This window comes from Oncorhynchus nerka, linkage group LG10, assembly GCF_034236695.1.
Source record: "Oncorhynchus nerka isolate Pitt River linkage group LG10, Oner_Uvic_2.0, whole genome shotgun sequence".
Taxonomy (NCBI): domain Eukaryota; kingdom Metazoa; phylum Chordata; class Actinopteri; order Salmoniformes; family Salmonidae; genus Oncorhynchus; species Oncorhynchus nerka.
The window spans coordinates 55,338,448-55,351,754 of NC_088405.1; the positions used below are offsets into that span (position 1 = coordinate 55,338,448).

The 13,307-nt window shown below is 44.5% G+C and overlaps 1 protein-coding gene across 2 annotated transcripts in view; it reads right to left on the bottom strand.

Annotated features, from left to right (window-relative positions):
- Positions 1-13,307, bottom strand: part of LOC115135653 (pyruvate carboxylase, mitochondrial-like) — a 92,787-nt gene that overhangs the window by 67,066 nt on the left and 12,414 nt on the right. For both annotated transcript variants that reach the window (XM_029670555.2, XM_029670554.2), the window contains exons 2-8: positions 12,493-12,634; positions 12,185-12,369; positions 11,900-12,065; positions 11,571-11,716; positions 11,354-11,471; positions 8,795-8,946; positions 2,347-2,465 (exon numbers count right to left, since the gene is read on the bottom strand). In XM_029670555.2, coding sequence (XP_029526415.2) covers positions 2,347-2,465; positions 8,795-8,946; positions 11,354-11,471; positions 11,571-11,716; positions 11,900-12,065; positions 12,185-12,369; positions 12,493-12,634 — 1,028 coding nt within the window. The remainder of the gene's footprint in view (positions 1-2,346; positions 2,466-8,794; positions 8,947-11,353; positions 11,472-11,570; positions 11,717-11,899; positions 12,066-12,184; positions 12,370-12,492; positions 12,635-13,307) is intronic.

Consider the following 13,307-nt stretch of genomic DNA (forward strand, 5'->3'; position numbering starts at 1 on the left):
ATAGCCTGCAGAGTTCTGTCATACTATCCAGGTCTGTGCCCAAACAATTCGATCTTCTACTTTTTTTGTTACAATCCACCTTTCCAGAATTAAGTCTCTCACTGTTGCCGCTTGTTATGGACTACCTTCAGCCCCCAGCTGTGCCCTGGACACCATATGTTAATTGATTGCCCCCCCATCTATCTTCAGAACCTGTACTGTTAGGTGACCTAATCTGGGACATGCGTAACACCCTGGCCATCCTACCATCTAAACTAGATGTCCTCAATCTCACACAAATGATCAATGAACCTACCAGGTACAACCCCAAATCCGTAAACACGGGCACCCTCATAGATATTCTCCTGACCAACCTGCCCTCTAAATACACCTCTGCTGTTTACAACCAGGATCACCGCCTCATTACCTGCATCTGTAATGGGTATGCAGTCAAACAATCACCGTCAAACGCTCCCTATAACACTTCAGCGAGCAGGCCTTTCTAGTCAACCTGGCCCGGGTATCCTGGAAGGATATTGACCTCATTCCATCAGTAGAGGATGCCTGGTTATTCTTTAAAAGTGCTTTCCTCACATCTTAAATAAGCATGCCCCGTTCAAAAAAATAGAACCTGGAACAGATATAGCCCTTAATTCACTCCAGACCTAACTGCCCTTGACCAGCACAAAAACATCCTGTGGCGTACTGCATTAGCGTCGAATAGCCCCCCACTTTTCAGGGAAGTTAGGAACCAATATACACCGGCAGTTAGGAAAGCAAAGGCTAGCTTTTTCAAACAGAAATTTGCATCCTGTAACAAACTCCAAGAAGTTCTGGGACACTGTAAAGTCCATGGAGAATAAGAGCACCTCCTCCCAGCTGCCCACTGCACTGAGGCTAGGAAACACTGTCACCACCAATAAATCCACGATAATTGAGAATTTCAAGAAGCATTTTTCTACGGCTGGTCATGCTTTCCACTTGGCTACCCCTACCCCGGTCAATAGCTCTGCACCCCCCACAGCAACTTGCCCAAGCCTCCCCATTTCTCCTTCACCCAAATCCAGATAGCTGATTTTCTGAAAGAGCTGCAAAAGCTGGACTCTTTCTAAAATTATCTGCTGCAATTGTTGCAACCCCTATTACTAGCCTGTTCAACCTCTTCCGTATCGCCTGAGATCCCCAAAGATTGGAAAGCTGCCGCGGTCATCCCCCTTTTCAAAAGGGGGAGATACTCTAGACCCAAACTGTTACAGACCTATATCTATCCTACCCTGCCTTTCTAATGTCTTCGAAAGCCAAGTTAACAAACAGATCACCGACCATCTCGAAACCCACCATATCTTCTCCGCTATGCAATCTGGTTTCCGAGCTGGTCATGGGTGCACCTCAGCCACGCTCAAAAGTCCTAAACGATATCATAACCGCCATCGATAAGAGACATTACTGTGCAGCCGTATTCATCGACCTGGCCAAGGATTGACTGTCAATCACCACATTCTTATCGGCAGACTCAAGAGCCTTGGTTTCTCAAATGACTGCCTCGCCTGGTTCACCAACTACTTCTCTGATAAGAGTTCAGTGTGTCAAATCGGAGGGTCTGCTGTCCGGACCTCTGGCAGTCTCTGGGGGTGCCACAGGGTTCAATTCTCGGGCCGACTCTTTCCTCTGTATACATCAATGACGTCGCTCTCGCTGCAGGTGATTCTCTGATCCACCTTTACGCAGACGACAGCATTCTGTATACTTCTGGCCCTTCCTTGGACACTGTGTTAACTAACCTCCAGAAGAGCTTCAATGCCATACAACTCTCCTTCCGTGGTCTCCAACTGCTCTTAAATGCAAGGAAAACTAAATGCGTGCTCTTCAATCCGATCGCAGCCCACACCCGCCCGCCCGCCCAGCATCACTACTCTGGACGGTTCTGACTAAGAATATGTGAACAACTACAAATACCTAGGTGTCTGTACAGATTACCTCAAATAGCCTGTACCCCTGCACACTGACTCAGTACCGGTGCCCCCTGTATATAGCCTCGCTATTGTTATTCTTATTGTGTTACTTTTAATTTAGCCTACTTCGTAAATATTTTCTTCTTCTTGAACAGCACTTTAGGTCAAGGGCTTGTAAGTAAGCATTTCACGGTTAAGTCTACATTTGTCGTACTCGGCGCATGTGGCAAATAAAGTCTGATTTGATTTGACAGGGAACAGTCTTATAGGTTGTCAGAGGTGACATTGTCGGTAGCGTAACGGTCGTGACTCACTCCGTGATCTGCCAGGTAACGGTCGTGACTCACTCCGTGATCTGCCAGGTAACGGCTGTAAGACTGACTCCGTGATCTGCCCGGTAACGGCTGTGACTCACTCCGTGATCTGCTCGGTAACGGTGTGCTCCACCTGCAGGCGGGAGTTGACCTCGATGAAGTAGTGCCTTCCATGTTTATCCACCAGGAACTCCACCGTGCCAGCGTTCTCATAGCCCACCTGTACACACAGACAGATCCAATTAGATACATACCTTTAGTCTACTTTAAACCTACTTCAAACTTACTTGAGGACATCAAGAATGTCACAGTTAATAAAGGCACAGTTATACAAGGGGGTATTCAAGTACTCCATTTTTCTTAAGAGCTTTATTGCTCACATTCCATTACTTTTTTAAATGAACCTTTAACTAGGAAAGTCAGAACAAATTCTTATTTTACAATAACAGCCTACCCTGGCCAAACCCTCCCCGAACACGGACGACTCTGGGCCAATTGTGCGCCGACCTATGGGACTCCCGATCACGGCCTGTTGTGATCCATCCCGGGATCAACCCAGGGTCTGTAGTGACGCCTCTTGCACTGAGATGGCGTGCCTTAGACCGCTGCGCCACTCGGAAACCCACTATAGTCCAATATAGTGTGTACAGTCAGATTTCCTCCATAGGCAGCCCTATACAAAGTCAGTTATTTGTAGAAGGCACATTCTCATATTCTGAATTCTATTTGAAGAGATTACAAGTTCTGGGTTTCAAAAAGTTAAAATGATCTTGATAAAAAGATGCATAACGAATTAACCACTCACAAACCCAAATTGTAGATCTGAATATCTTACAGAACACAACTAAATCTTCTAAAATGGGGAAAGCGACAAGACTGACAGCTAATAGCTACAAAAGGAAGATAGCGTGTGATATCCCAGGGTGTGATTATAGTTATGAACGTCCGTGCTGTCTGTAAGAATGACAGCCCTACTACAGCTCAGGCACGGAGGCACCAGGAAATCATTTATCAGACCATTTCTCCCTCCACATCGCTGCGGGGACTTGAGATTGCGACGGCCAAAATTCACTGAAATCTGATCCAATTTATCTTTGTAATTCATCCCGCGCTCCAAAAAACTCATCTCTGCCAACCAGGGCAGGCACCCCTTTCATCCATTCAGACAGTACCCCATGTCAAGGTGCAGGCTCACAACTAGACAGCTTATATCACACACTGCATAGACCACACAAACAGACAAGCACTGTATGCATTACAACAATGTCTGGAAATAAGTGTTAAGAGTGCCACAGGAAATAGTCATCGTAATTTCAGTCCAATTAAAACACCCTGTTAGCGGGAGACCTGCTGGCGACCATATTCCACTGTAAAACAATATCCTGTGAATTTCAGAAATTTGCATAGAACAGGCTGTATTTCATAATGGGCTTTGTATACTTAAGCGGCCCCATATCTCCTGCCTACTGTTACAGCAAACATAAGGAAAAGGTATGGAGAAGCAGGTGTTGCCGAAAACCACAGGGTATTGGGAGTTAAACAGTACAGCATCACTACAGAGACTGGCATGTGGATAGAGAGGTTTGATTAGAACGGGAGGGAAACAGATGGCATTCCACAGAGGTGTCGAGGCGGCAAGATGGAGGGAGTCGGAGAGGGGCTGAGGCAAACGCCAGCAGAGTGAAACACTGCTGCCGTCACCAAGGACAGGTACTGTACCCGCAACCACTATAATCCAGAAACTTAAGCAATCTGCTGTGTGTAACATACGAGTTGAGAAGATAAATACAGGCCTGTCGTTTGTATAGAGTGTGTGTATGGGGGGGGGCTGAAGCAAAATATGAAATTCAAGGAGCATGTTGGCAGGAAGAGCAAAGAAGTAGGGAAGCTGTGAACCCCCCTAGCTGACCTGTAAGAGGTTTTGGGGTAAAGCATCTGTCACCATGGAAACCACAGACATAAAATAGTATTCGCACCAACGGTTTATTTCTCTAGCAGCTATTCTCGTTATACTTTGTGACCTTTTCAAAACTCCCTGTGCTAGCTTCCCTCGACCAGAGATATCCATCACTGATTTAATTTATTGAACCTTTATTTAACTAGGCAAGGCAGTTAAGAACAAATTCTTATCTACAATGAAAGCCTAGGAAAAAGACAAAATACCTCCTGCTGGGATGGGGGGCTGGGATTCAAAATATAGGACTAAACAAACATCACAACAAGAGAGACACCCATTTTTGGAGTTGGGAGTAAAAGTACTTTTGTCCACCAATTTATCAAAATATGCTGAGATTCATCTTACGATTGCAGCAAAGGCAAAACCAAAAAGGAATAAAGTAGAACATAAAACCTGCCGATGTCGTCGTCTATTAAGTAGAACATAAAACCTGCTGATGTCGTCGTCTATTAAGTAGTACATAAAACCTGCCGATGTCGTCGTCTATTAAGTAGTACATAAAACCTGCTGATGTCGTCGTCTATTAAGTAGAACATAAAACCTGCTGATGTAGTCGTCCATTAAGTAGAACATAAAACCTGCTGATGTCGTCTAGAACATAAAACCTGCTGATGTCGTCTAGAACATAAAACCTGCTGATGTCGTCCATTAAAGGGGTGTGGCTGTAACAGGCCTACATCTGTATAACCACTATGAACTGATACGTCTCTGTATTTAATGTACAAGAGAGAACTAGAACCACACCTCGACACATGTGGGTATCAATATTGTAATATAAAGTAATCCTTTTTTATTTTAGTATTCTAGTGATAATTCTCTCCCAACTCAAATCCTTACCAAGTCTACTTAAAGCATGCTTCACTCAGATATTTTGGTACACAGCTTACTCCGGAGATAAAAGGCTGGCCCACCCTCTTTTAATCAAGTAGTTCTTTGCCGTTTCCTAAAATAACTGCAGATGATTAAAATTGGGTAATGCTTTAAATGTTAATGAATAAAAATTGGCCAATTTCTCTCTCGGAACTGATTTCCTCTCATGAAAGACTTGGGAGTCTGGGGAGGTTGATAATTAGTAAGGTGATATTTAGGCATGCTTCCCAGAAGAAACAGTTCGGAAGAGTTTGCGCATATATTCTGACCACATTGTGACGTTTTTGTTAGTTTTGGATTTGGACAAGGGTTTTTTTCGGCTGTTCGGGCACACCGAAGTCTACAACCCTTTTGACGGTTATGGTCAACAGTAAGGATTCTTAAATAAGGTCCGTTGTCATTCGACGAGAGACGACTAATCTTCATTCACCATTTTTTCCATTCAAAAACAAATACTGCACCAAACATCTTAGTTCAATGAAAAGAAATTGACAGACACCTTTAGGGTGAACATTATCCTCCTCAAATACAGCAGGAGAGGTCATCGACTTGACAGATGTGGGATCCATAGATAAACATAGGAGGAGAAACATTGGACTTTAAAATGTACTGTTCTCGTCTTTTAGAGAGAAGATAATATATCCTCCAGCACACTAATATGTATAAAAATAAGATGTTAAAACGTCAAATCCCTTTGACACGAAAAGCGAGACGCCAACCCATAAAACCCATACGAAAAGGACAAAAACGCATCTGATGTCCAATCAAATCAAAATGTTATTGGTTGCATACACATATATAGCAGATGTTATGGCAGGTGCGGCAAAAACGCTTGTGCTCGTCTGCGAGCAGACTGACAGTGAACCACCACTGGCAGGGTTGTTTTTGTTAGGAGAGCAGCTTTCTAAAAGTAGAAACCAAAATGTTCTCATCATCTCAGCCCTTCATTCCTCACTGCCATATGATTGAACAGATGGAGATGAATTCACACCCAATTTCTTTCTCTCGTGCTCTAACTCCTTCCCCTCACACAGAGACTCGCGCGCTCAACAGTGGCGGTTCCCAAATTGCAGGCAACAAAGCACATTAAAGAGATCTCAAAACACATACCAAACTTAACACCCCCTCTCTCTCCTCTCTCTCTTCTCCATCCCCAAACAGACAGCAAACAAAGCAGTACACAAGGCAGAGATTAGCACTAGCAGGACAGCTAGCTCAAGGGTACACATAACAGGCACACCAGCTACTGTGTACACAACGCCTAATAAGCTTATCACACACAGGATGGGGAATCAGTGGGATACAACAGTCACTAGTAATTGTTCTCATGTCAAAGTAATTGCTTCCACCTCACAATAACAAACAAAAAAAAAGCCAGCTTGATTGCAATCAGGAAATTATGCAACTGCATATTCTTTGAGTGTGGGAGTCCCACAAGCTCGCTCATGGCGTCCCTTCGAGGCTATGTTGATAAATGCTGCCATCTAGTGTACCGATTCGTAACCTGCAGGTGAAATTCCCACTGCTTTTAATCACCTTTCTTTATCTAAACGGCTCCCTCTCTCTCATCTCTCTAAATCCTGTTCTTACACTGCAATATTTTCCTCAAGGTTTTTCCATCCTTCTCCACTGGCCCTCTGACAACAACAATGAGAAAACCTATTTGGTAAGGCTCAGAGTTTCTTATAAGTGACTTCAAAACGCATTGTGCTTTGAAGGCCCTGGCTTTATTTAATTTCTTCTTCAAAAAAAAAAAAGAACATTTTTTTCAAACCTAATCGGCCCAACAGCCGGTGGGATAAAGACGGGGATGAGGTAATGTTTCCCTATGAGCAGATACAGTGGGGAGTATTTGATACACTGACGATTTTGCAGGTTGTCCTACTTACAAAGCATGTAGAGGTCTGCAATTTTTATCACAGGTACACTTCAACTGTGAGAGACGGAATCTAAAACAAAAATCCAGAAAAATCACATTGTATGATTTTTAAGTAATTAATTTGCATGACATGAGTATTTGATACATCAGAAAAGCAGAACTTAATATTTGGTACAGAAACCTTTGTTTGCCATTACAGAGATCATACGTTTCCTGTAGTTCTTGACCAGGTTTGCACACACTGCAGCAGGGATTTTGGCCCCCACCTCCATACAGACCTTCTCCAGATCCTTTAGGTTTCGGGGCTGTCACTGGGCAATACGGACTTTCAGCTCCCTCCAAAGATTTTCTATTGGGTTCAGGTCTGGAGACTGGCTAGGCCACTCCAGGACCTTGAGATGCTTCTTACGGAGCCACTCCTTAGTTGCCCTGGCTGTGTGTTTCGGATCATTGTCATGCTGGAAGACCCAGCCACGACCCATCTTCAATGTTCTTACTGAGGGAAGGAGGTTGTTGGCCAAGATCTCACGATACATGGCCCCATCCATCCTCCCTTCAATACGATGCAGTCGTACTGTCCCCTTTGCAGAAAAGCATCCCCAAACCACCTCCATGCTTCACGGTTGGGATGGTGTTGTTGGGGTTGTACTCATCCTTCTTCTTCCTCCAAACACGGCGAGTGGAGTTTAAACCGAAAAGCTCTATTTTTGTCTCATCGGACCACATGACCTTCTCCCATTCCTCGCCTGGATCATCCAAATGGTCATTGGCAAACTTCAGACGGGCCTGGACATGGGCTGGCTTGCAGGATTTTAATCCATGACGGCATAGTGTGTTACTAATGGTTTTCTTTGAGACTGTGATCCCAGCTCTCTTCAGGTCATTGACCAGGTCCTGCTGTGTAGTTCTGGGCTGATCCCTCACCTTCCTCATGATCATTGAGGCCCCGTGAGGTGAGATATTGCATGGAGCCCCAGACCGAGGGTGTTTGACCGTCATCTTGAACTTCTTCCATTTTCTAATAACTGAGCCAACAGTTGTTGCCTTCTCACCAAGCTGCTTGCCTATTGTCCTGTAGCCCATCCCAGCCTTGTGCAGGTCTACAATTTTATCCCTGATGTCCTTACACAGCCCTCTGGTCTTGGCCATTGTGGAGAGGTTGGAGTCTGTTTGATTGAGTGTGTGGACAGGTGTCTTTTATACAGGTAATGAGTTCAAACAGGTGCAGTTAATACAGGTAATGAGTGGAGAACAGGAGGGCTTCTTAAAGAAAAACTAACAGGTCTGTGAGAGCTGGCATTCTTACTGGTTGGTAGGTGATCAAATACTTATGTCATGCAATAAAATGCTAATTAAATTACTTTAAATCATACAATGTGATTTTCTAGATTTTTAGCAGATTTTAGATTCCGTCTCTCACAGTTGAAGTGTACCTATGATAAACATTACAGACCTCTACATGCTTTGTAAGTAGGAAAACCTGCTAAAATCGGCAGTGTATCAAATACTTGTTCTCCCCACTGTATGTTTGAATAAAAAAAACATACAAGTTCAGAGTTTCTCAACTGTAATTAGTCATGCCTATGGTGTTAGACGTGTTGTTGCAAAGTAAAACCACATTCCTTTCAGATAACAATGGTCTTATATGCCATTCAAAACTGCAAATACACACAGCTCTGCCATTTCAAAAAGGCAGTAGTAACAAAATTCAAAACATTCTAAAAATTAAAAATTATTTTTTTATTAAAAAAAGAAGCCTGCCTAATGGAATAGAAGAAGTTTCAGCTAGACACTACCGATTAAAAGAATGCATCAAAGTGTGTGGGCGTGTTGCATCTTGTACCTGTCTGGCCAGGTTGACAGAGTCAGCTGTGAGTCTGTCCCGGAGGTGTGGGTCCAGTTGTACAGCCGGGGCCATCTCTACCACCTTCTGGTGCCTCCTCTGGATAGAGCAGTCCCTCTCATACAGGTGGATAATATTACCATACTTGTCACCTGGGAGAGATGGGAATGACAGTAGGTCTACAAGTTATTTAGGCCAGTAAGATCAAAGTAAATTTACTGGTGTGTGTGTGTGTGTGTGTGCGTACACACACAGAGCATTCGGAAAGTATACAGACCCATTCCCTTTTCCCACATTTTGTTGTTACAGCCTTATTCTAAAATTGATAAAATCATACCCCCCCCCCCCCTCAATCTACACACAACACCACATTATGACAAACAAAAACATGTTTAGAAATTTTGACAAATGTATTAATAAAAAAACAGAACTTATTTACATAAGTATTCAGACCCTTTGCTATGAGACTCGAAATTGAGCTCAGGTGCATCCTGTTTCCATTGATCATCCTTGATGTTTCTACAACTTGATTGGAATCCACCTGTGGTAAATTGAATTGATTGGACATGATTTTGAAAAAGGCACACACCTGTCTATATAAAAGGTCCCACAGCTGACAGTGCATGTCAGAGCAAAAACCAAGCCAGGTCAAAGGAATTGTCTGTAGAGCTCCGGGACAGAATTGTTTCGAGGCACAGATCCGAGGAAGGGTAGCAAAACATTTCTGCAGCATTGAAGGTCCCCAAGAACACTGTGGCCTCCATCATTTTTGAATGGAATAAGTTTGGAATCACCAAGACTGGTCCTAGAGCTGGCCGCCCGGCCAAACTGATCAATCAGGGGAGAAGGGCCTTGGTCAGGGAGGTGACCAAGAACCCGATGGTCACTGACAGAGTTACAGAATTCCTCTGTGGAGATGGGAGAACGTTCCAAAAGGATAACCATCTCTGCAGCACTTCACCAATCAGGCCTTTATGGTAGAGCGGCCAGGCGGAAACAACTCCTCAGTAAAAGGCACATGACAGCCTGCTTGGAGTTTTCCAAAATGCACCTAAAAGGACTCACAGAACATGAGAAACAAGTTTCTCTGGTCTGATGAAACCAAGATTGAACTCCTTGGCCTGAATGCCAAGTGTCATGTCTGAAGAAACCTGGCACCATCCCTATGGTAAAGCATAGTGGTGACAGCATCATGCTGTGGGGATGTTTTTTAGCGGCAGGGACTGGGAGACTAGTCAGAAAACCTGCTCAGGACCTCAGACTGGAGCGAAGGTTCACCTTCCAACAGAACAACGACCCTAAGCACAAAGCCAAGACAACACAGGAGTGGCTTCAGGGACAGGTCTCCTAGCCAGAGCCCGGACCTAAACATCTCTGGAGAAACTTAAATGACTGTGCAGAGACGCTCCCCGTCCAACCTGACAGAGCTTGAGAGGATCTCCAAATACAGATTGTGGCAAGCTTGTAGCGTCATACCCAAGAAGTCTCGAGGATGTAATCGTTGCCAAAGGTTCTTCAACAAAGTACTGAGTAAAGGGTCTGAATATTAATGTAAATGTAATATTTCATACATTTGCAAACATTTTTAAAACCCTTTTTTTGCGTTGTCATTATGGGGTATTTAATCACTTTTGGAATAAAACAAAATGTGGAAAAAGTCAAGGGGTCTGAATACTTTCTGAATGCCCTGTATATTGTTGGATGCTGCTGGGGAATGAAAATGGAAATGTAAAACAAGTTGCTGAGGTGGAAACCATTAAGTTGAACCTTTAGCAGGAGGAAACTCCACACGATTCAAATTTGCTGCATTCGTGTAATGGAACCTAGCGGGAGTGAAACTTTGGCACAACTCCATATGATTCAAGAGATTACATGTTACCCCAAGAAACCAATTGACGGCGGTAACTGTAGATGAAAACGCAGCTTTATTCACTTCAGGGGGATTTGGCTGAGCGCGGTGCAACTCCATCCGGGTCAAGGTTGCTGCATTCACATCAGGGGAACATAACTGGGCTGAAACTTTGTTGCAGCTCCATACAATGAGGCTCTGCCCACACCAGGGAAACTGAGCAGGAGTTAACGGGGGTGAAACTCAACATGATTATTGCATTTCCATGTGTTCCACTTGCATTCAGTAGCATTCATGAATCACATGATTATGCATAGCACTGACGTCAAAAAGGAAGAATCAAGGACACGGATGGTTCCTGATGTGAGATTCTCTGCTGTGAGATTAGGATGGCAGGACCTGCTCAGGACAAAGCAATTGTGACAGGAGTAAAGGATCGCAATATGGGAAAATGAATGGCTGCAGCACAGCCAGTATAATGAATGCTTGACGCATGGAAAACTAAGGCATACATGTATTCAAGCGTGTATTCTTATTCTAAACGTATGCAGTTCTGTCCTTGCGCTGTTCTTGTCCATGAATGTTCTGTATTATGTCATGTTTTGTGGGCCTTAGGAAGAGCAGCTGCTGCTTTAGTAGTAGCTAGTGGGAATCCTAATAAAATACAGAATCATGATGTCCCCCAAAAACAGTTGAGCGAACAAACTCACCCAGGATCTGCACTTCAATGTGTCTGGGTCTCTCAACGAACTTCTCCACAAACAGAGCACCGTTCCCAAACGCAGCCAGGGCCTCAGAGTACGCACGCTGATAGTTCTCCTCCAGCTCCTACACACGTCGACCGACGGGGGATCAACAAGTCAAACACCACAAAGACAAAAACACTCAGATTGGAGCCCCTACTTACTCGCAGATATCTCTACTCACCTCGTACTCTTTGACCACCCTCATGCCCCTGCCCCCACCGCCGTAGGCAGCCTTGAAGATGATGGGAAAGCCATAGGTGTTGGAAAACTCCTGGGCCTCCGAAAGGCAAGTGACGGGGCCGTCTGTCCCTGGTACCACTGGGACCCCTGGAAGAAAGAAAGAAAAAAAATCAAACATGAGGTTAGCTGAGTGGAAATAAACTTTTACTTAACTGTACGCAATGTCAGCAAGACTGTGTTTGAGGATGCTGCTGATTTAAAACCTAAAAAAACTCAGATGAAACAAACTTCCATCAGACAGTCCTGAGAATGGCAGTGTGTCCAGCCTACCTGCACGGATAGCGATGGCTCGAGCCTCCACTTTGTCTCCCATCTTGCGCACCACTTCAGGGGAAGGGCCAATGAAGCGTACCCCAGCATCGGCGCACGCCTGGGCAAAGTCTGATCGCTCAGACAGGAAGCCGTACCCAGGGTGGATGGCATCCACATCATTCTCCTGAGAATAAAATATATGATACGATAAAGTTGTGGCAAGACAGCGTAAAGGTGTGATCTTAAAACGTAGTGAGAATTGGTTCAGAAAAGTTTGAAAAGACGCATATTAAAATCTCAGACCTTGGCCACTTTGATGATGTCAGGGATGTCCAGGTAGGCAGCCACGGGCGGCAGGCCCTTCCCTATGAGGTAAGCCTCATCTGCCTTCTGCCTGTGCATCTGGCCTGTGTCCTGTTCAGAGTAGACAGCCACCGTCCGGATCCCCAGCTCAGTGCAGGCCCGAAACACACGGATAGCAATCTCACCTACAAGCGGTTGAATTAGTCAGCTGGGGATTGAATTATGTGGTGAGAGGAAACGATCTCTAAGACTTTGGCTGACATTTCAGTGTCTACAGAATGGCCAGGGTGGGAGAATAGTTACTGTACCTCTGTTGGCCACCATAACCTTTTTGATGGGCTTGTACTCCAGAGTACGAGGGGAGGTGTGGTTGGAACGGGACAGGCAGCATGCTCTCCTGACAGCCAGCAGCCCCAGGGCCGAACGCATGCCTCCAACCTGCAGCAGCATCTACACAGGTCGAGGACGGGGGGGGGGGGGGGGGGACAGAACAGGAAGGAACGAGTAAACAACTGACAGCCCATGCATGATGCAACACAGGTCCTGACCTATATACACAGTAGTATGTAGTCTAACTTAAGACACTAAAAATGCCAACCTTGTCAAGGAGATCGCCTATGGCTGTAAAGCAAACAAATGTTGCATTAAAAGACGCAGACAGGACTATCTAAATCGTGAACGATTTATAGCTAACGCTTCCTTTACCTTGGAAAGAATTTGGGAAGAGTAGTTGGCCATTTCTACAGTTTAGTCAGCTGTTTACATTCCACTGGCACCGGGAAAGTACAGTGATTAAAAATAATCGGCACAAGACACCAAAAGACAGAATTGCCTTGGAAGGAGTGCAAGTAACAGTAAGGAGAGTAGTGGGGAGTGGACAGAGACAGCCTCAATTTCTACTCCTCTGGAGAAGAGTAGAAACATTCAACATTTCCATTATTCACAGGAAGACTGCAATAGCCAGAGAAAATTTGCCTAAGAAATTGGTTAGCATGTAGTTAGAAGCTCAATGTGGCAATAGCTGATTCCTTAAGAAAAAGGCCAAGGGGAAATTAACAGGTTTGAACTTGAACTTAAAAAGTTAAATATAAAATTGTTGAATGGTCCAACTGTGCTAACGCAC